Here is a 20,458-nt window from a genome sequence, read left to right as displayed (position 1 = left end):
GTCTTCCTAGAAAATCAGGCGTTGGTAATAATGAATGCTGTTCAAAAGTTGACTGAGAAAGCTTTCGGCCCCCTGAACTGGACTCTCTGAAAGTTCAGTTTCAAGAATTCAGACATCTGGCCAGGCATGGTGGTGCATGCTTTTAATCCCAGCACTTAGAATCAGAGACAGATCTCTGAGAGTTTGGGGCCAGCCTGATCTACAGAGTGAGTTCCAGGACAGCCAGTGCTATGAAGAGACCCCCAAAAAGAACTCCGACATGTGCTGTGCAGGAGGCTTGCGCACCCGTTCCCACAGTGTTGTCACAGTGTTGTCGTTGTTGTTTTACTGTTGTCCTTCTTTAGTGTCTGCTCTCACTAATGATGCTCTTCAGGTGGTGGCAGTGTTGGTTATGATGGAATTTTGTCCCCAGTGGGATTAGACTTTGTGAGTGAACGCCTGGATTAGGATCTTGAATTCTGTGTTCTAATGAAAACGAGTGAGATTTTAGGAGATGGAGAAAAATTATTACACACTGAATTCTGGGTTAATACCAAGAACCTTTGCTCTTAAGTGCAAGCGTCTTCCAGACTTCACTTTGTCCCGGGGGTGTGTGCATCTGAGCACTTCCCTTCTGCCCTTCTACTGCAGCCTGTCTGCGCTCACTAAACCAGTCTCTTGGACTTGCAGGTGCCACTCCGTTACCTGTTAGGCATGCTGTATGTCAACTTCAGCGCCCTCTGGGACCCTGTGATTGAGCTCATAAGGTAAGCATGGGCTGAGTGGATGGGACCATTCACATTAACTGATGTAGAATCATGATGCCAGGGCTTGTTCCAGCTGGGTATGATTTAAGTGCGTGGGTATCTGAATTCTTTGGGAAACAACACAAAGAAGAAAAATATGCTTTCTCTTTGGTGCCTGTTTTTCAGTAGTTTAGGTGTATGAATATTTCTATGCATTTAAATGACTGGAGAATTTTCTGTTTATTTTATATGATACTATTTGTATGATGAAAAGATACATTATCATAATTACATACTTTTTGGTTTTTCGAGACAGGGTTTCTCTGTAGTTTTGCGCCTTTCCTGGAACTCACTTTGTAGACCAGGCTGGCCTCAAACTCACAGAGATCCTCCTGCCTCTGCCTCCCGAGTGCTGGGATTAAAGGCGTGCGCCACCACCACCCGGCATAATTACATACTTTTATTTTTACATATTAGATCACTGAACCATACTTTAAAAATAAGGACTTTTCAAAACCCTTGCTGTCTAGCATACACACACACACACACACAAATCCCTTTAGCTCTAACAAATAATTTTAATAGTCACAGAAAATAGCATATGCTGTGCTGAGATGTAGAAATCTGTCCTTTTACAAATGTTTGTCCTTGAGACTTTACTCTGGTTTTTTGTCAGACTGGAAATATGTCATGTGTCATGTCTTTCCGGATCCTATTAGTTCTTACTTGACAGAAGCAGAATAAACAAATCCCTTTCCAATTTTAAACCACTTTGCCTGCTTTTACTTCCTCTCAGAGCCGTCAAACAAGTGTAGTGAAGATAAATGGCTTTTGACTTCACCCTGGGTTGCTTTTTTCTTCTTTCTTTTTTTGGTACCTTCAAAAGATAAGAAGTGACATATTTGTAATCAGTGGTCCATTATCACAAATGTTGGCTCCTAAGTGCTTTTAAAGTCTCTCCATAGTGGCTGGGCTATTTTACCGTTGGGGACTGTTCTCAATGTATAATATACAACATATGTAGTTCTCATATCTAGTGTAAAGTTTATGTATATTAGAAAGTTAAGGAGAAGCCAAATGTGATGATGCACACTTTTAATGACAGCATTCAGGAGGCTAAGGCAGAGAGGATCACAATTTGAAGCTAGCCTGGGCTACATCACTATATGTCTCATGAAAGAGGAGGATGAGAGTGAAGGGAATGGGGAGGAAGATAAGAAGGAGAGAAGAGAAAAGGGAAATTAATGACAAAGAGTAGAGAAAACTTGAAAATATTATTGCAAGGTCTATAAAAACAAAACAAATAAACAAAACCAAAAATAACCCTAGACAATTCATTTCATGTCTCATCATTAAGTTCTGGAAAGTCTGTGTTTGAGACAGATCTAAATATGTAGCCCTGGCTGGCCTGGAACAAGCTCTGAGGAGTAGGCTGGTCTCAGACAAATACAGATCCCAAGTGATGGGGTTAGAGGCGTGTACCACCACACTCAGCTGAAAAGTATATTTCAAATATAGAGTCATGTGAAGATAGTCATTGAGTGGTTTTCTTTGTCAGGTTGGTCCAAGGACTTGTCTTGATTGATCATTAATGTGGGAAGGCTCTGGGCAGCACAGTTCCTAGGTAGGTAGACTTGAACTGTGTAAGAAAGCTAGCTGAACTTAAGCTTGAAAGTAAGGCAGCAAGCAGCTTTCCTCCATGGTTCCTACCTCCAGGTTCCTACTTTGAGATCCCACTCTGACTTCCATCAGTGAATTGTGACCTGGAAGTATAACTCAAGTAAACATTTTCCTCCCCAAGTTGCTTTTGTTTATGGAGTCTGTCACACCAACAGAGGAAAAAGCAGAGAGTATATCATGCTTCATTTTCATTACTATGTCTTTCTAACTGGATATGGAAATTCATGCCTGCATCCTAGCACCCAGTGGTGGGGCCAGTGGGTTGGGAGTTTGGGGCTTCATAATGGCTTCTAGGCCATCTTAGACTGCATAGAAAGATTCAAAGCACCTTCAACAGCAAAGCTGAATAGTCTTACATGAGTCTATTTATAGTTTAAAAAAATATTCTGTAGTTGTTTATGACTATAGAAATAATTTCTGTGGGTTGGCAAGAAGGTTCAACGGGTAGAAAGAAGGACTTGCACAAGCCTGATGACCTGAGTTCAGTCCTTGGATCCCACAGGAGAAGGAGAAATTCCCCCAATTATGTGACTCCTCTAATGTCTGCGCACACACTGGTACATGTACACCCACACTCACTCATGGATATCACACGCACAGTCACATATAATGATAAAGTAAAATAAAGAGTTGATGTAATGTAGGCAGTGTAAAAACAACAGAAAAGTGTGAAATTTATTTTAGCCTCATGTTGAAGGCTAATCGGATTAGCATTTAGTTAATTCTTGTACATTTTTCTAGTGGGATATCTCACACTAAAGACCATGCTGTATCATGTATTTTATGATCTTTTCTCAGTTCTCATGCCCATGGAATGGAAAACAAGCAATTCTGGAATGTCTGCTATGAACATCTAGAGAAAGCAGCTGCACATGCTGGTATGAGCAGGAGTCTCAAGGGCTGGGGACACCAGTGTTTATTGAATTGTTTAATTTTTACTGTGTTTTATGCATGAAACTGGGGAACATGAGAAATACGTTCTCTTTGAGAAAGCTGTGAGATAGGTCACTGTTTCCTTTGTGTTCCTAGAAAGCAAGTGTCCAGTCTTGGGGATAAGAGTAATCCTCTACAGGCATTAGGATGACAGTTTTCTCTTGCAGAGAAAGAACTGCAGAAGGATAGGAGAGACGAACAGCCCACTGCAGCTGGAGGCTGGGAGCAAACCCAAGAGGGAGACGTTGGCGCACTTTACCAGCAGCAGCTAGCATCCAAAACCGACTGTCGGGAACGACTGGACCACACCAACTTCCGATTCTTGCTCTGGCGAGCTTTGGCCAAATTTCCAGAGAGAGTAGAGCCAAGGTCCAGGGAACTCTCCCCACTGTTCTTGAGGTTCATCAAGTAAGTACCCAGGATGATGTCCCAGGCACAGTGTGAGAGTAGGGGTATCAGCCTCCCCCGGCGACTGAGAACTTTGCACATCTGTCATGTTTACAAAGCACTGCCTCCTCAGGTAAATACTAAACTAGTTTTGTTCCCCATTTAGTTTTATGTTTGACTCAACATACAAATGGTGTGAATAAAAATAGGTCAGGTTACCACAGAAGAAGGGCCGTGTTGCAGTTACAAAGGCCTTACTATTTCTTGCCCTGTTCATTGTCTTATTACTTGCCTGGGAGTAAAAGCTGTTTTCCAGTGACCTAAGCACAGCTGCTGTTTTGAACCTCTTGATGTCAAGGAATGTCCAGAGCTTTCTGGAGCCTGGTTTGTTATCTGAGTATGAGAGTCTTGATGGCTTTGAAAATCTAACAAGGATGTGTTGTACAGACTAGAAGTAAACAGTAAGTGTGTGCTCCGGTGTGCCTCATTACATGGGAGGAAGGTATGGGGTCAGGCTGGGCAGGATGTAAGCCACGGCATGTCTGGCTAGTCCCGGGAACAGTGGGGTGGGGGGTGGGGGGTGAGCACTGCAGCGTGATCCCAGAGGAAGCGGTGGAGATGGAGCAGGAAGTTAGCAGCGGGGCCTTCTGAGGGAAATCGGCCTTTGCTGTCAGAGAAGAGGGAGTTGAAGCAGAAGCGCCACGACCTTGGAGATGCTGTTTTGAGAATAGACTGTAGAATGCAGTGGTGGGTGGGGAGAGGTCAGTCAGAAGGAGATTCCAGGTGTGAGCAGGGTTAGCTGGTGGACTGATTTTTTCAAAAAAGAATTCCAATTTGAAAAAAAAAAAACCTGAAAAGATTCTACCCGGGTCAGATGTGTGATTGGAGGTGGTGGTGGTTGTAGGGAACAGAAGGGAGTGGGGAAAGTGAGTATCTCTCTCAAGGTGTTTTAGCCTGAGCAGCTAGGAAAGGCAGGCCACCACCTTAGGGTAAAGGGACACGGACGTGCTGGTTTGTGGGGGAAACCAAGGAGATACCCAAGTAGGTATTAAGTTTAGAAAGATTGAGTTCAAGGAAAAGGGTTGATCTGGAGATAATATATTGAGAATTATGAGCAGATGAGCAGTGTTGAAAGTCACCTGACAGAATGGAGTCTCCTAGAGAGACCAGAAAGTGAAGACCTGCAGGGGCCGCTGCTGACCAGTGTTTAGAGAGAGGAAGTCGGGAACCAGCAAAGGAGGCCATGGAAGTCATTGGAAAGGAAACACGACATGGATCTGAACTTCCTAGTGTGTTATTGTCTGTGGTTTCCCTCAAGAAATAACATCACCTCTTAGTTTAAAGAGCAGTGTCTTGGGGAGGGATAGTCAGCTGAATCAGAAAATTAGATATTTCTGAGCAGTCAGTCCTGTGTTAGAATTAGACTTGGCCTTTGGCTTAAGGGAGACCTTACCCAGAAAGATACACAGAGACCGTAATGAGTTGCTTTGTTTAATCTGTACGGAAGTCTGATGATACGAGCTCTGGAGAAAGAAGAGTGGAACCTGTGAGTTCTCGTAGTAAGATGGAGACTGAAGGGGATGGGGGGTGGGGGCGGAGAGGGCGTGTCTGGTGATGGTTTTGTTATTCAAAGTTGAAACAGCTTACTGAATATTGTTGTTTCAAAAGATCAAGAAGAGCAGAGAAGCTAGGTGGTTAGTGCACATCTTTAATCCCAGCACCTGGAGACAGGAGCGGGTGAGTTTCTGTGAGTTGGAGGCCAGCCTGGTCTACATATCAGGTTCCAGGTCAATTAAGGCTGCACAGTGAGAGCCTGTTTTTTAAAAAATGGGGACTACAGGGAGGAGAATAGGAACCAGGAAAGGGTAGAGCATACAAACCATGCAACAGGTCAGCAGTGGGGAAATAATGTCCCCAGCCCAGAATTGTCTGTGGGATGGTCGTTCGTGGAATGAGAAAAGAGGTATCTGGCTTTTCTCTCACTTCGTGTGTGTCTTCGAGGATGTGTCAGCTGATTGTAAGGTAGCAAGGACCGTGTCAGTGGGCTGTGCACGTCCCTTTCATCTAAGACTAAAGACCTTCCTGTAAAGATACTAGGTGGTAAAGGGACAGAGAGGCCTGTAGTAGAAGGGGAGACTTAGACGCTCTGATAGAAACTAGTGCTCATGTTTAAGAATAGGTGGCATTCTTTGTTTTATGTGCTTTTGGTTACATTAAAAAAAGCCTTAGCCCTGACTGAAATGGAAGCTTTCCTTCTTGTCTCTTTTCCTTAGTAGTTTCATAGTTGTGGGCCTCTTACCTTAGATGCACTTTTCTGTTGAGTCCTGTAAGTGGTGAGGGACACAGGTCTAGGTACATTCTTTTGCATATGGTTATCCATTTGCCCCCTGCACCATTTATCAGGAAGATTGCCCTTTCTCCAGAGTTCTCAGTGTGTCGGTGGAAGGCCAGCACTGGCCAGCTTGTATGCTAATGCGATGCTGTTTTAATCAAGCAGCTTTTTAGTCTGTTAGGAAATTAGGTAATGTTTCTGACTTTACTTTTTGCTTGCTATTGCTTTGACTATTTGAGATTGTAATGCTATGTTTTTGAAAGGACATTGGCAAAGTAGGAAAGAAATCCAGTCCTAATGCTCACATTAATCCTTTACTCTATAGTCCACTCTGACCAGCTGTGCTTCCCGAGACAGAGGCTGATTTCACTCCAGTCTAGAGTAGACGTTTCAATTTTCGACAATGTAGTAATGGAGCAGACTGTCTCTTACAGTTAGTGATCGACTTGTCATTGAGAGAGATTAAAGGAAAGAGAATACTGGTGGAGGGGCTAGAGAGATGGATCTTTGGTTAAGAGCACTGGCTACTCTTTTAAAGGACCAAGGTGCAATTCCTAGCACATACAGTGGTTCACAACCATCTATATCATTAGCCAGGGGATCCAGCGCCCTCTTCTGACCTATGTTGGTGCCAGGCACATGCCTGGTACACAGATACACATGCAGGCAAAGCACCCATCATGTAGAATAAAATAATTTAAGAATGCTAGTATAAAGGCACCTTGCCTAAGACACTGTGTGTGCGCGCGCGCACGTGCCTGCGTACTATGGATACTTTTCCAATGAAGCGTACTCCTCACTTGCGTTGTTATCACATGCTTCCTCTAACAGCAATGAGTATTATCCAGCTGATCTGCAAGTTGCTCCAACCCAGGATCTACGCAGAAAAGGCAGAGGAGCAGAGGCTGAGGAAGTGGAAGAGGAGCCTGCTGTGGGGGAAGATGAGGAGTTGGAGGAAGAGGCAGTGCCCGCAGATGAAGCCCCCCAGAAGAAGAAGACAAGAAGGGCCGCAGCCAAGTGAGTTCCCCATCCCCGGCCGATGATCAGGGAGCTATGGTTGTGGGGGGGCAGTGCAGGCCTCTGTGTCCGTGGGAAGCAGCTTCGTGAAAATGAACTCCTCCGATCATTATTGGCATGCCGTGGTGCATCTTCCTGGATTTTCCTGATAGTTTTGTCCGTCTTTGAGGGTTCTTCCTCTGAAACATGCTGGTGCTGGGCATTGAGAACTGGCTGTAGTGTTCTGTGACACCAAAGCTAGAGGAAGGCCCAGATTACACACGGGACCTTCATTGGGATCTGCTGGCCTCGGTGCTGCCCAGGACCACACTTCTGTCAGTATGCCCTGGTAAACGGGTGTTGCAATCCTGCCTCTCTCAGAGTCTCAGAGACTCTTTCTTGAGTCTCTTGGCACCGTGGGGACTGCTGGTTTGTTTGGCAACAGATACTGACTAGTTTTTCCTGCTTCAGCACAGAATCTTAGGAGCCGAGGAACTTTGATGTGGCTCGTTTTTGTCATGGGTCCTTTTAAAGATGAGAGCATTGCAGCCTAGAGTGCTGAGTACCTCAGGCGTGGTTGTGTGCCAGGGTCACAGGCACCAGAGTCTCTGGTCAGCACTTGCCTTCCCTTTGACTTAGCCCTGCTGGTTACTTTTTTCTTATGCTATGACACTTTCTAGTTCCCCTGGTTACTCATTTACTTAAATTGTTCCAAACTGTTTTAAAAAACCCTCTCTCAGAGGCTTTTTGAACTTACCCAAAGATTGTCTGGATTGAGGGTCTGATCCGCAAGGCTGGTGTTGCTCTTAAACTTAAACTAGATATTACTTGTTGTGTATTTCCACACTAGCCATTTATAAATGTATCCACTTGATAACTGCAGCCAGTGCCCTGTGCTGAGTGTAAGACTGCAAAGCTGAACCGCAAACACCTGTAGTGTAGGGATAGATGTGTCAGATACTTTGATAGGGTTTACGGGAGCACTGGAAAGAATTACTCCCGTCTACTGCAAAGAAGGAGGCAGAGACTCAGAGAAGGCCTTCTGCAGAGGAAAGGATCCTTTGCTGCTGAGAGATGAAAGCTCCAGCCTTGGACAGGGAAAAGACCTATCAACCAATGGAAATGGTGTGTAAAGCATGGGCCCACAGCCAAGCTGCCTGAAACTCTAGTCTCTTCTCTTTCCATCAGCATAATCCCTAGCAAAAGATTAGTTCTAGGTATGTGTTTGCTGAATAAATGAATAAGCCATTTCTCCAGTCACATCTTGACCTTTCTCACCCCCAAGACCTGCACACGTGCTCTTGCCTCTGTCCAAATGCCCTGGCCTCATTTCTACCCACTGAGAGAATCTGTTCATACTTCAAGATGTACTTCTAGCCATAGTTCCCTCACTGAAGTTTTTCTTGTCTTTTAGAGTAGAAATTATCTTACATGATTCAAACTCTCATAACCGATTGATTATACTTGTAGAATGGAATCCCTGCTTGCTTTGGATATTAGCTCTTTACAGCTCTTATGAAAATCAGAAATTCCCTATGGGCTGCAAGTGGTATTCTCACTAATAACTGCCTGCCTCCCTGCACTTTGAAGTGTTCTAAAGAAAATTACGTAAAATACTAAACATGAAGATGTGCTGGGCTTAGTGGGTAGAGTGCTTGCCTAGAGTGCATGTGGCCCTAGGTTCAGGCAGCACTTCATATGCCAGGCCTGGTAGTACACACCTGTAATCTTAACTTGGGAGTGGAGGTAGGAGGGTCAGAAGTTGAAAGTTATCCTCATCTGCATAGTTCAGGGGCAATCTAGATAGATAGGTGGGTGGATCGATGGATGGAAGGAAGGAAGGAAGGAAGGAAGGAAGGAAGGAAGGAAGGAAGGAAGGAAGGAGAAATTCTATGAGGGTTAGGTCTCTGTTGTAATTCATCTACCACCTATATCCAAGAATAACCTAGAATATTGCTACCACATACCATCATTTAAAATGTGAATTAAGGGGCTAGAGAGATGGCTCAGTGGTTAAAAACACTGACTACTCTTCCAAAGGACCTGGGTGCAATTCCCAACACCCACATGGCAACTCACAACTGTCTGTAACTCCAGTTCCAGGGAACCCGACACCCATGGTAAAACATGCACATAATATTAAAAATAAATAAATTTAAAATGTGAATTAATTGTTCTGAATGTGTGGCACACACCCACATCTTTAATCTTAGCACTCAGGAGGCAGAAACAAGCAGATCTCTCAGTTCAAAGATAGCCTGATCTACATAGCAAGTTCCAGGTGAGCAGAGCTACATACTGAGATCATGAGACCCTTGGGAGAGGGTTGAGGGGGGTGAGTGAATGACCTTGGTGCTGTCTCAGTATATGCATAGCCCAGCCTCATAATCTTTCTTCCTAGGGTCCATGTGTTAATTAGGAAATCAGATGGGCAAATGAGGTAGACACATCCTTCTCAGTCTGTTGTAGTAGATGGTGTCGTTTGCTCTGGACAGCCCTGTCTTCATGTTAACTTTTAATCACAGAGCATCGCTGCTTTTTCTGGTCAGTCGTATAAGCATGAGCCATTGTCACCTAAACTTGGACCTCTGTTGCATGCCATCAAGTGTTTGTGTTCTCTCGAGTGAGAGGAAGAGTGAATCCTGCCACTTCTTGCCTGCCCTTTGGAACCTAGCAAAGGAATAAGTCCCCAGGTCACCTGTACTCACATTTTGAGAGCAATCTTTTAACCACCTTCTTTCCAGTTTTGGTTTAGCTTAAGCCTTTCTAAGCATATCTTGAAGGTTTTTCTAGTGTGGAAAGCCTCCCTGAGATTCAGAGTTTCCAGAAGATAATTTCCTAATCATTAAAATTTGCTTGGGTAATTAACATCAGACTTATGGGAGCAGGGGCGGGGGGTGTTTGGAATACTTGTCAAAGAATAAAATTGTGGACAATGCTCTTTGAAGATGTTCTTTATTCTTTACTACTACAATAACCTCTTGTTTTGTTTAGGCAGTTAATTGCTCATTTGCAAGTCTTCTCTAAGTTTTCAAACCCACGGGCCTTGTATCTAGAATCTAAATTATATGAACTATATCTTCAGGTAAGTCAAATAAATCCTCGGTGCTTTAATCCTTGCAAACTTTCCTCTCATTTTTTTTACCAGAGTAACTTAGGTTTTTGGTAACCGTGGATGGGGTCCATTTCTACATTTTAAGTGCTGTTTTTGTTAGTAGGCATACTTTTAAAAATCATCTTAATGTACCATTTTAGATTGCACTAATTGAGTTAACTTTAAAGTCAACTTCAGTACAGAGTGACTAACACCGAGCAGCTGGATTAGAAGTAAGGACAGTGAAATCATGTTATATCAGAGGAGAGGATGACTGGCCGCCTTCGCTGCTTAACTTCAGCATGGTGGGTGGGGACTTGGGCTTCTGCGTCGGTTAGATGGAATGAGAACAGACAGGTGAAGTGCTGTAATTATAATGTATATCCCCAACCCCAGAAGAGATGACAGAAATGCAATTGGGTTGTCGTTCTAAACCCACTGGGGAAATGAAGTTTTCTCATATGTGGGTGGTCTTGGTGAAACTTGATCTGTTCAGCAGACTTTGTCCATGCTCTGCACATAATTCACATAGACCTTATTAGAAAGACTGAGCTCAGAAGTCTCCTGCCACAGGTAACAGTGGGACCACAGCCAAGTCCTCTCCTGACAGCTGACTGACCATTAACTTTATAGTATAGGGTGTCCTTGTCACAAGACCAACCCAGTTGGTTAAAATCCAGGTCACCCACAGTATTCAGGTCAGAGTTTCATTTCCTTTTCTTTCTTTTTTTCCGCCTAGGTAGAGTCTTGTTATTTGGTTTATTAAACAAGTTTCTATCTCATGGTTTGTGTATATGTTACTTATTAAATTATTCTGTAAAACCTCTTTTCTAGTTACTGCTACACCAAGATCAAACCGTGCAAAAAATAGCCTTGGATTGCATAATGACCTACAAACACCCTCATATCCTCCCATACAGGTGAGCTATGGAGGCATAAGAAACGTTACTTCCTTTTACCTAGAGCCACTTCTGAAATAATGTCTTAAAGGCCTGAGAAATTTTCCTCTTCCAAAGTAATCATAACCATTTCCAGGGAAGAAATGAAAACCAGTAGTGTATTTGTTGAATTATTCTCTGTAGATAACAAAGTGGAAAAGAGATTATTAATTTAAAATATGTCTTGGAAAGTGGTAACATTTCTCTGTTAATGTAATTCCATAAAACTTTTGTGATTACCTAGGGAATGGGAATGCCTAAGGAGTAAAGCTTTTGTGTCATGTGCTTTTAAGCATGGGGTTATGGAGCATCTCTAGTCCCTTCTAACCCATTTACCTCTTGAAATTTGAAGATATTTTTGTGAGGATGGCTTACTGGGTGTGAGCCTCATGAACTCCTCAGTGTGTTACTTTATTTAGTTGTACCTGCAGATATTGCTCTTGCCGTCTTTGGAAAGTGCTGTGGACTGACGATTGTGTGGCTCTGTTTAAAGGGAGAACTTACAGAGGCTGCTGGAGGACAGGAGCTTTAAAGAAGAGATCGTGCATTTCAGCATTTCAGAAGACAACACCATAGTGAAAACTGCACACCGGGCAGATTTGTTTCCAATTCTGATGAGGTATTTATACTCTTTAAAAATGTGAATCAAGCCGGGCGGTGGTGGCGCACGCCTTTAATCCCAGCACTCGGGAGGCAGAGCCAGGCGGATCTCTGTGAGTTCGAGGCCAGCCTGGTCTCCAAAGCGAGTTCCAGGAAAGGCGCAAAGCTACACAGAGAAACCCTGTCTCGAAAAACCAAAAAAAAAAAAAAAAAAAATGTGAATCAAAACAGTTCTAAGCTGGGCGGTGGTAGTGCACACCTTTAATTCCAGCACTTGGGAGGCAGAGGCAGGCGGATTCTCTGACCAGGCCAGCCTGGTCTACAGAACAAGTTCCAGGACAGCCAGGGCTACACAGAGAAACCCTGTCTTGAAAAACAAAAATAAAAAAACAAACAAAAAACAGTTTTAATACAGTCATGTGAGTCTTTTCCTTTTTTTTTTTTTTTTTTTCTTTAAATGGGATCTCATGTAGCCCAGGCTGGCCTCGAACTTGCTGTGTAGCTGAGGATGGCCTTGAGCTCCCGCTGGGATTGCAGGCATGCATCACCATGCTCAGTTTCAGCAGTGCTGGAGATGACACAAAGGGCTTGTGTGTGCTGGGCAAGCGCTCCGCCTGCTGAGCCGTACCTGCAGTCCTGCTTTTTCTCTTCTTTAGTGGGCTCTTTTGGACAGTGGCAGCAAACTGCACTAGTCACTCGTCATGGACACATAGTTGGAGAACGAGGTGAAAACAAAGGACTCCATCAGTGTCCTTCGAATGCTCTGGCTATGGCTCTGTTTACTGTTTTAGGTGCTGAATTAGACATATCATGAGATACTCCTGCTGCACACTGCTTATCTCGGGGATGACATCTGTGCCAGTGCATTACAAGCTGTACCAGATGCCTCTCCCCGCCACACACACCCCCACTGCAACACCATTTTTATTTGAAAGCCTAAATAATGAAGCATCATTCTTTTTATACTTGGTATTTCACAAGAATTTTCTTAAACACAAATGCAGTAAGTTTGACAAATCAAAGAAAACAAATGACAGAATTGGTTTCAAATTACTAAATTTTAACAATCAAATGAAAATTAGAATTTTGGAAAACTTCTATCTGTTCCTGTGAACTTATAACTTCCCAGTAACCTGAAAACACGTCTGATGAGGTGGATAAGGGTACTTTGAAAAGTTGGTTAGTATGCCTCCTCTTTTGGTTGACAGTGGGATGTGTCAGCCTTTGACATTTCTGCGTGACTTGGTCAGCCATTATTTCCCAAGTAACGGATGGATGTCACAAAATCAGCGTGTACAAAGCTCAAGAGGAATAGACTTTAGTAAACAGTTTATAGAGTCTGTTGATAGATTTTCATATTCCATGTTGCAGCCAATTGTCATTTGTTTAGTATCAAAACGGAGTAGACACAATTATTGTAACATGGAGGGCTTTTCTTCCACTCCAGTGGGTTAGATACAAAAGCAATGTGAACATCTGGTCATCATTTGTTAAACCAGTCAGAAAATAAAACAGCCTTCAGTCTCACGAGTATTGAGATATAATTATTTTTTCATTAAAAAGTTATTTATATTAACATGTAATAAACATGTTTTGCTTAAGTGAATTCAGAAAACAATATTTTAAAAATTGGTCTATTTTAATTTCTAAAAATCATAACTACCATAGGTAAACTCACACAAAAGTTCTTTAGGCCTCTAATAGTTTAAAGGTGTCTTAATATTTTTTTAAACCATATATTCAAGTTTTGAGTGTTGTCAGTAAATTTTATTATACTACAAAGAAGCTGTTAGCTGGGTTGCATGCCTTTTATCCCAGCACTCAGGAAAGAAGAGGATGCTGATGTCGTGAGTTACAAGCCAGCCTGGTCTACATAGCAAGTTCCAGGCCAGCCTGGTCTATGTAGCAAATTCCAGGCCAGACAGAGCTACACAGTGAGACCTTACCCCAAACAAACAAAATAGCTTTTATTAAGTATCTAAAGGCTTATGAGAGATGGATGTTGAATACTGTTACTAAGCATGTATTAAAATGGTCATGCTAACTTTTTATCCCCATACATGTACTGATTGCTCTTTGCTGCATTTCCTGGGGTGATCCTTACTCAATTTGAAAGCATCAGTTGATACTATGTTTAGAAATGTGATGTGAAGGCTGAGAGATGGCTCCGTGGCTAAGAACATGTGGTGCTCTTGCAGAGGACCCTCTTCAGTTACCAGATGTTCACAACTGTCTGTAACTTCTGACCTCTGGCCACCAGGCACACATGTGGTGCACATATTTGCAAGCAAAACACACATATAAAATAAATGATAATCTTTTAAAAATAAAAGAGAAATGTATTTGAGTCTAGTGTGGTTTTGCATGCATGTGATCCTAGAAGCCGGGTTCGAGGCCAGTGTCGGCAGTACAAGGAAGGGAGAGGGGACAAATGCCGTGTTTTATGTTTGTGGGTTAGTCTAGTGTATGGGTTTATTGGGAGGGAGGGGAGTGGGAAATGGTGGTTTATGTTTAGAAGCAAAATTCCTGTTGGTTTTCATTTTTACTCTTTAACTCATCCATGTATTACTTCTATCACTTTCCATAAAGGAAAAAAATACTTTTCCCTTTTCTCTCTGTGCTGTGAAACTGTAGCATAGGAATTATGTTTTTCCTTAAAGGCTTTTAAAAATTTGCATATAAAACTAGATAAGTTCCATGTGATTTTTGTTCTGTTTATTTTGTTTGTTTGATTTGAGATAGGGTCTCATGTATAGCTCTGGCTGGCCTAGGATATATTTTTTCTTTCTAAATACCTTTTGCTGGTTTATATGTTTTTTTTTTCCTTATAGACCCTTATTTCACTTCCTTTTAGCATCTATATTATTGTTTTCATTTATCCTTGGTTTAACTTACCCTTGACTTGCCTGTTTTATTGCTTTTTTCCCTCTGTCATAAGGTGAATTCCCTTCGAGCCTTTCTATTTTCTGTTTCCTGCTTCCTGCTGGCCTTGTCTCATTGTTTTCCGTGGCCCCTGTTTTCCTTCCCTCCTCACTTTATAATCCAGCCGTTGAAGTCTTTGGATCAGCCCCTTAAGCCTGTAGCAGAGCAGGCAGCTAGTGATACGTGTACCATGCTTATGGATAATGCTGTTTTGACGTTTCAGAATTTTGTATGGGCGGATGAAGAATAAGACAGGGAGTAAAACCCAGGGGAAATCCGCTTCCGGCACCCGCATGGCCATTGTCCTGCGGTTCCTCGCTGGGACCGAACCTGGAGAGATCCACTTGTTCTTAGACCTGCTGTCTGAACCTGTGAAGCACTTCAAAAACGGTAGCCACCCACTGCCTCTCTGACCAGTGCACACCCTGTGGTGACCCTTGACATTCCAGGGCAGAAGGCTTCCCAATGGGGCTCGTTCTTCCCACCTCACTGATGTCTGTTTGCTGGAATGCAGTCCACTGTAAACTGCTGATCTCAGTTGACCCCGGGTTGTCAGTACCTTGTGTTAGAAGACTGCTTAGAAACTGTGCATTTTGTTGGTGTGCATTTCTACCAATGAAAAATGTCCAATACTACTCCTTATACAAAAAACGTGCCAGACTATAGTCTACATAACAAGTTCCAGGTCAGCCAGGGCTACATACTGAGACTGTATTTTAGAATACACACACACACACACACACACACACACACACACGAGAGAGAGAGAGAGAGAGAGAGAGAGAGAGAGAGAGAGAGAGAGAGAGAGAGAGAGAGAGAGATTAAGAACAAGTTGCAGGAATTAACTGGAATTCTTGCTGTTTAGTCATGTATTTATTCACAGAATCATTTACCTGTTGAGCAGTGAGTAGTAGCTTGTCCGTCTTTCCTGTGGCCCAGATGCTGGGCTCAGTTGAAGAGCTGTGGAGAAGTGTAATAGTACAGGCTAAGGTCGGTGCTCTCTTCTGTCATAGCGTGTGAAGTTTGTCATGGTGATCACTGCCATGACTAGATGTGTGGAGCACTTACTCTGCACATAACATTATAAAAGCCCTTTGCACAAACACAGGCACTCTCATGTAATTGCCCATTTTACAGATGAGAAAACTGGTAGAGATAGGATTTGAACTCAGACCTTTCAGATTATAAAATCCTTTGTTCTAGTTCCAAAATAGATTGGCTTTAGCCCAACATAAATATTCATTTTGTAGTACAGTTTGTTTTGTTCCAGATCGATTTCCATCTAGTATATTCTTGTCCTTTATAGGAGAATGGCACTAGTGAGTACTAAGGTTTTGTTGGGTGGGTGGATACAAACAATACAGTTATAGGTGCTGTAGTTAAATGTGTGCATCAGTAAGTTCATCATCTGATTTCAGATGGCTATGCAAAGCTTAAGCAGTACCCAGTTCAGATCTTTTTAGCAAGTTCTACAATCAGTATTGTAGCAGTTGTTTATAGAGTCGTTTTTATTTATTAACCTGAAATTATATGAGAAAGAGGACATTTTATTCTTAGTCTTCTAGCAGTTTCATGACTCTGCCAAACTCAGCATCGCTCAGTAAGTCCAGTGTTCAGGAATGGTATTTTTATTACATTGGGTAAGCCAGGTGTGGTGGTGCACACCTTTAGTTCCAGCACTTGGGAAGCAGAGGCAGGTGGATCTCTGATAGTTTGAGGCCAGCCTGGGCTACAGAGTGAGTTCCAGGACAGCCAGAGCTACATAATAGAGAGACTATCTCAAAAAAGAAAATAATAATAAAATAAAGTTGGATGAGATTTACACTTAAGAGTCAGCCCTCCAACTGCCACCTTATCTTTCTTTATCCCTCAGTTTCCCTATCTGAAATGTGAGTAGCAAACCCTACTTAATCAGCTCACTGAGCATTTTGTAAAAATTGGGAGATGATATATGAGAAAAGTGCATTGACACCTATAAGTAACACAGCACTGGGCAAGCTGCATCATTTAGGGAGGTGGGAGGCACACGGTGATCCCAACAGACTAGCACTTCTCTGAACACCACATCCTCTCTCTGACTAGGGGAGTGCCATTCTGCAGTCCTTCGGGCAGTAGAGGACTTGGATTTGTCTAAGGTTCTTCCCGTGGGTCGTCAGCATGGCATCTTAAATAGCATGGAGGTTGTATTGAAGAACATCAGTCATCTCATCAGCGAGTACCTTCCAAAGATTCTGCAGATCTTGCTGTGTATGACAGCGACCGTCTCACGCATCCTCAACCAGCGAGAGAAGGTGAGAGCCTCAGAGATGCTTTCTTCTCAACTGAAAGAGTGTTCTTCTTGGGAGCTGGGTTGTCATCTGATCACTAGTGACTTTCAAGGTTAAACCTCCGTCTGTATCCCTTGTTATGTTGAGAGTCGCATAGACTTTCGGAAATACATGCTGAAGCCAGTGCAGTCAGTGCTCTGAGGAAGTAAGCCGTGTGATGAGCAGGACTGGTTAGTTAGCTGGTCCACTGCCGGAAGGGGAGCCTGCAGATTTTTCTCTGAGTTGTATTCCAGACCTGTTCTGTTGCAGTAGGAACATGGCCTTGAGCTTACGTTCAGGAACCTAGGGGAATAGTTTGTACATTAGATGTACAGAAGGCTCCTGAGAGCAATTGGATTTGAAGTAAAGACCCAGGCTCCGATTCTGTCTTTTGAACTCTGGCAAATGGGCAAAAATTTCAGTTTGTCAAGAAATTGTCTCTGGGGCTTAGAGAGTTGGCTCAGCAGTTAAGAGCATGGGTTGTTCTTCCAGAGGACCTGGGTTCAATTCCTAGCACCCTCATGGCAGCTCATAGCTATCTCTAACTTCAACTCCAGGGGATCCAACAGTCTCTTGCAGATGTGTGTGCAGGCAGAACACCAACACATATGAAATAAAAGTAAATTTTTAAAAAAGAAAAGAAAAGAAATTGTCTCTGTTGATTCATAACACACCCAGTGAACTGCCGTTCGAATTCAGTCTTAAGTACAAGTTGGTTACTTTTTAAGATAGACATAGGTTGGCCTTGATGATGAAGTGAGTCACCAGAGCTGACCCCCTGCAGTGGCACATCTGCAGTGTGTTCTCAGAAGAGACAAGGCAGGGTGTCGAGAGAGTGTCCCAGTGAGTGGAAGTGCCCAGTAAGTGAGGTTGGTGATAGGACGTGTGTTTGTTTGAAAGGATGGAAACTTCCTTCCTCCTGGGAGATTCCTGACGAACCGTAAGCAGGGGAGTCATTCCGGGTGTGGTGGGCACACCAGTAGCTACGATTTGCTGAAGGAAGCAGAAGCAACGGGATCACGAGTTTGAGGCCAGCCTGGGCTACACGTTAAAAAAAAAAAGATGCTGTTTTATCTAGGTGTGCTGGCACACACCATTAGTACCAGCACTCTGGAAGCAGAGGCAGGTTGATCTCTGTTGAGTTGGAGGCCAGCCTAGTCTACATAGTGCAATCCAGGACAGCAAGTGACTAACTACATAGTGAGACCTGTCTCAAAAAAAAAAGGAAAAAAAAACGGAAAAATATTGCCTTGGTTGCTTTGTAGGAAAGAGGCTTGGAGAAGCCAAAAAATGTTTTGGGAAATTCTCTGTTATGTGCAAGCTTAAAGGCGAATATAAGCGTTTCCTTTGGTGCTTCAGAGCAAACCGAAGTCAGTGTCTCCACTGGTGTTAAATCACTAAGGTGACAAGTTTCATAAAGAGGTATCCTTTGGACTTTTGATTAACTAAGAAGTTACTCAGTAATGGGCCTTGCTCCCAAGCCAACATTTGGTAACTCAAAGGATCATTTGTGCAATTTCATGGTTCATTAGTTCCTGAGGTGTTAGGCTTGCTCACGGATGTGGAGCCTCTTGCTCTTTTACACAGGTCCAAGGAGTTCCCCTAAGAGGCATGAATCACGCCATGGTGATTTGTCCTAATATGTGTTTGAGCTCAGTTACACACTTGCTCTTTATGACTTTGATAGCCTTTGGGGTGTTGGCTGTCATGAGTGTGTATTGTTAAGGCAGTAAATGGTTTTGTGGTGTTTGTACATTAAAGCAGTGGCCGTGTATAAATACACATAAAGTCTACAAAGGCTTATTTTCCGGGTTTTCCTCTGACTTGGTCAACAGTACTGGAGTAAACTGGACAGCTGGAACTATAGTTGTAGAAATGGTAGCATGTGCCTACCCTGCCCATGGGGAGAAGCGGGGATGGAGAATGGTGGGGCGTCTTATTTGAGGTCTTGATTCCTAACGCTGGTTTGTCATTTGCTCTAGACCATCACAATGCCTTGTGATCTTTTCTGTCTTCTACAAACCTGACTCCAGGGACAGCCCAGATGCTCCCAGTGGACTGGAAGCAGATCAGAGTGGCTTGTCACTGTGTCACCTTCTTGTGTTTGCATGATTTCCTCTGTACCTTGACTAAGGAGGTGATCAGATAAAGGCGGGTGATGTGTGAGATCCAGGCTTCCTTGAGCTCATGTGGCAGATGAAGAGCATCCTTGTTCATAGGCGCTTGAATTTAAAATGAGCGATTTCAGATTTAGACCTCTCTGTTGGTCAGAGTATTGGCTTTTCATGGCAAGGAACTTCCCTCGTGGTTTTATTCATTGTGTTCTGGACATAGAGTTGACGTTCACTACATAAGAGGGTTTCCCTTGTTGCCCTATGTTTCAGGATGGTTTTTAGGTGAAGCTGTAGGAAAATAAGGCCATATATATAAATGCTAACACCCCCAATATATTGATCAGGTAGAAAGGTGGTGAGGGTTTGAGTCATCTCTGATCTGATGGTTTTAACATTATTTGCTTGGAGAACATCACTCCAAAGCCCTTGTCTCTCCTCTCTGGGGCTAAACCCATTCATTCTTTAATATCAGTGGGAATTCTGCATAATGTTTGTCATTCCCAGGTTTATAAAATCCCCCACATACTGAACTCTTCAGAATTGTCAGTCCCTCATGTAAATACGGACTATGGCTATAATGCCATTGATGGAGACTCAATAAATAAGTCTGCTTTGAGCCTGAACAGATGGCCTGCATTGTTACGGTTTCACACCATGTAGAGAAGGAGATGTGATGTCTGTTTAGTGTTTGCTGTGACTCTCTAGCCTCTGTGCCTCCAAGCAGACATAATTGCTCTATGCATTTAAGTGTTTTCACTGTATGCCTGTGCATGCAGTGCCCTTGAAGGCCAGAAGAGGGCATCAGATCCTGGGGAACTGGAGTTGTGAGCTGCCCTGTGGGTGCTGGGAACTGAGCCTGGGTCCTCCACAAGAGCAGCCAGTGCTGTTAAACACTGAGCACCTCTCCAGCCCTGAGTCTTTTTCCCCTGCCACATGAGCAAGAGTGCCTCTAAGGAATTGTGTGTGTGTATGTGTGTGTGTGTGTGTGTGTGTGTGTGTGTGTGTGTGTGTGTGTGTGTCTGTCTGTCTGTCTGTCTGTCTGTCTGTCTGAAAAAGACCTTTGTTTGCAGATACAGCTACGGTTTATTAACCCACTGAAAAATTTAAGACGTCTGGGAATCAAAATGGTGAGCGATATCTTTTTGGATTGGGAATCCTATCAGTTCAGAGCAGAAGAAATCGATGCTGTGTTTCATGGTGCAGTCTGGCCCCAGGTAAACCTTGATTTGATTTCTACATCCTACCTGACGACTTCTACTTAATTCTTAATTCACCAGCATAACCCACCACCCAGACATGGATGCTATCTGCTCTTTTTTCTTGCATCAAGACTCTTTATTTCTGCAAGTTGATAGAACGTTTAGACCTAAAGATCAAAAGTCAGTTTTTAAATGTCGTGGCATTTATACTGAAGGTTCACTTGACTGTGAC

At 43.2% G+C, this 20,458-nt stretch overlaps 1 protein-coding gene across 1 annotated transcript in view; it reads left to right on the top strand.

Moving 5' to 3' along the window:
- Utp20 (UTP20 small subunit processome component) overlaps positions 1-20,458 on the top strand; it is an 84,490-nt gene that overhangs the window by 27,034 nt on the left and 36,998 nt on the right. The window contains 10 exon segments of the mRNA XM_052753059.1: positions 670-746; positions 3,204-3,283; positions 3,506-3,746; positions 6,889-7,074; positions 10,048-10,138; positions 10,982-11,067; positions 11,579-11,704; positions 14,831-14,997; positions 16,690-16,898; positions 20,098-20,241. Of these exon segments, the coding sequence (XP_052609019.1) occupies positions 670-746; positions 3,204-3,283; positions 3,506-3,746; positions 6,889-7,074; positions 10,048-10,138; positions 10,982-11,067; positions 11,579-11,704; positions 14,831-14,997; positions 16,690-16,898; positions 20,098-20,241 (1,407 nt within the window).

This window comes from Peromyscus californicus, unplaced genomic scaffold (assembly GCF_007827085.1).
Source record: "Peromyscus californicus insignis strain IS unplaced genomic scaffold, ASM782708v3 Scaffold_24__1_contigs__length_46423439, whole genome shotgun sequence".
In the NCBI taxonomy this organism is placed as follows: domain Eukaryota; kingdom Metazoa; phylum Chordata; class Mammalia; order Rodentia; family Cricetidae; genus Peromyscus; species Peromyscus californicus.
The sequence above is the reverse complement of the archived record's forward strand: the minus strand, read 5'-3'. Positions and strand labels throughout refer to the sequence as shown.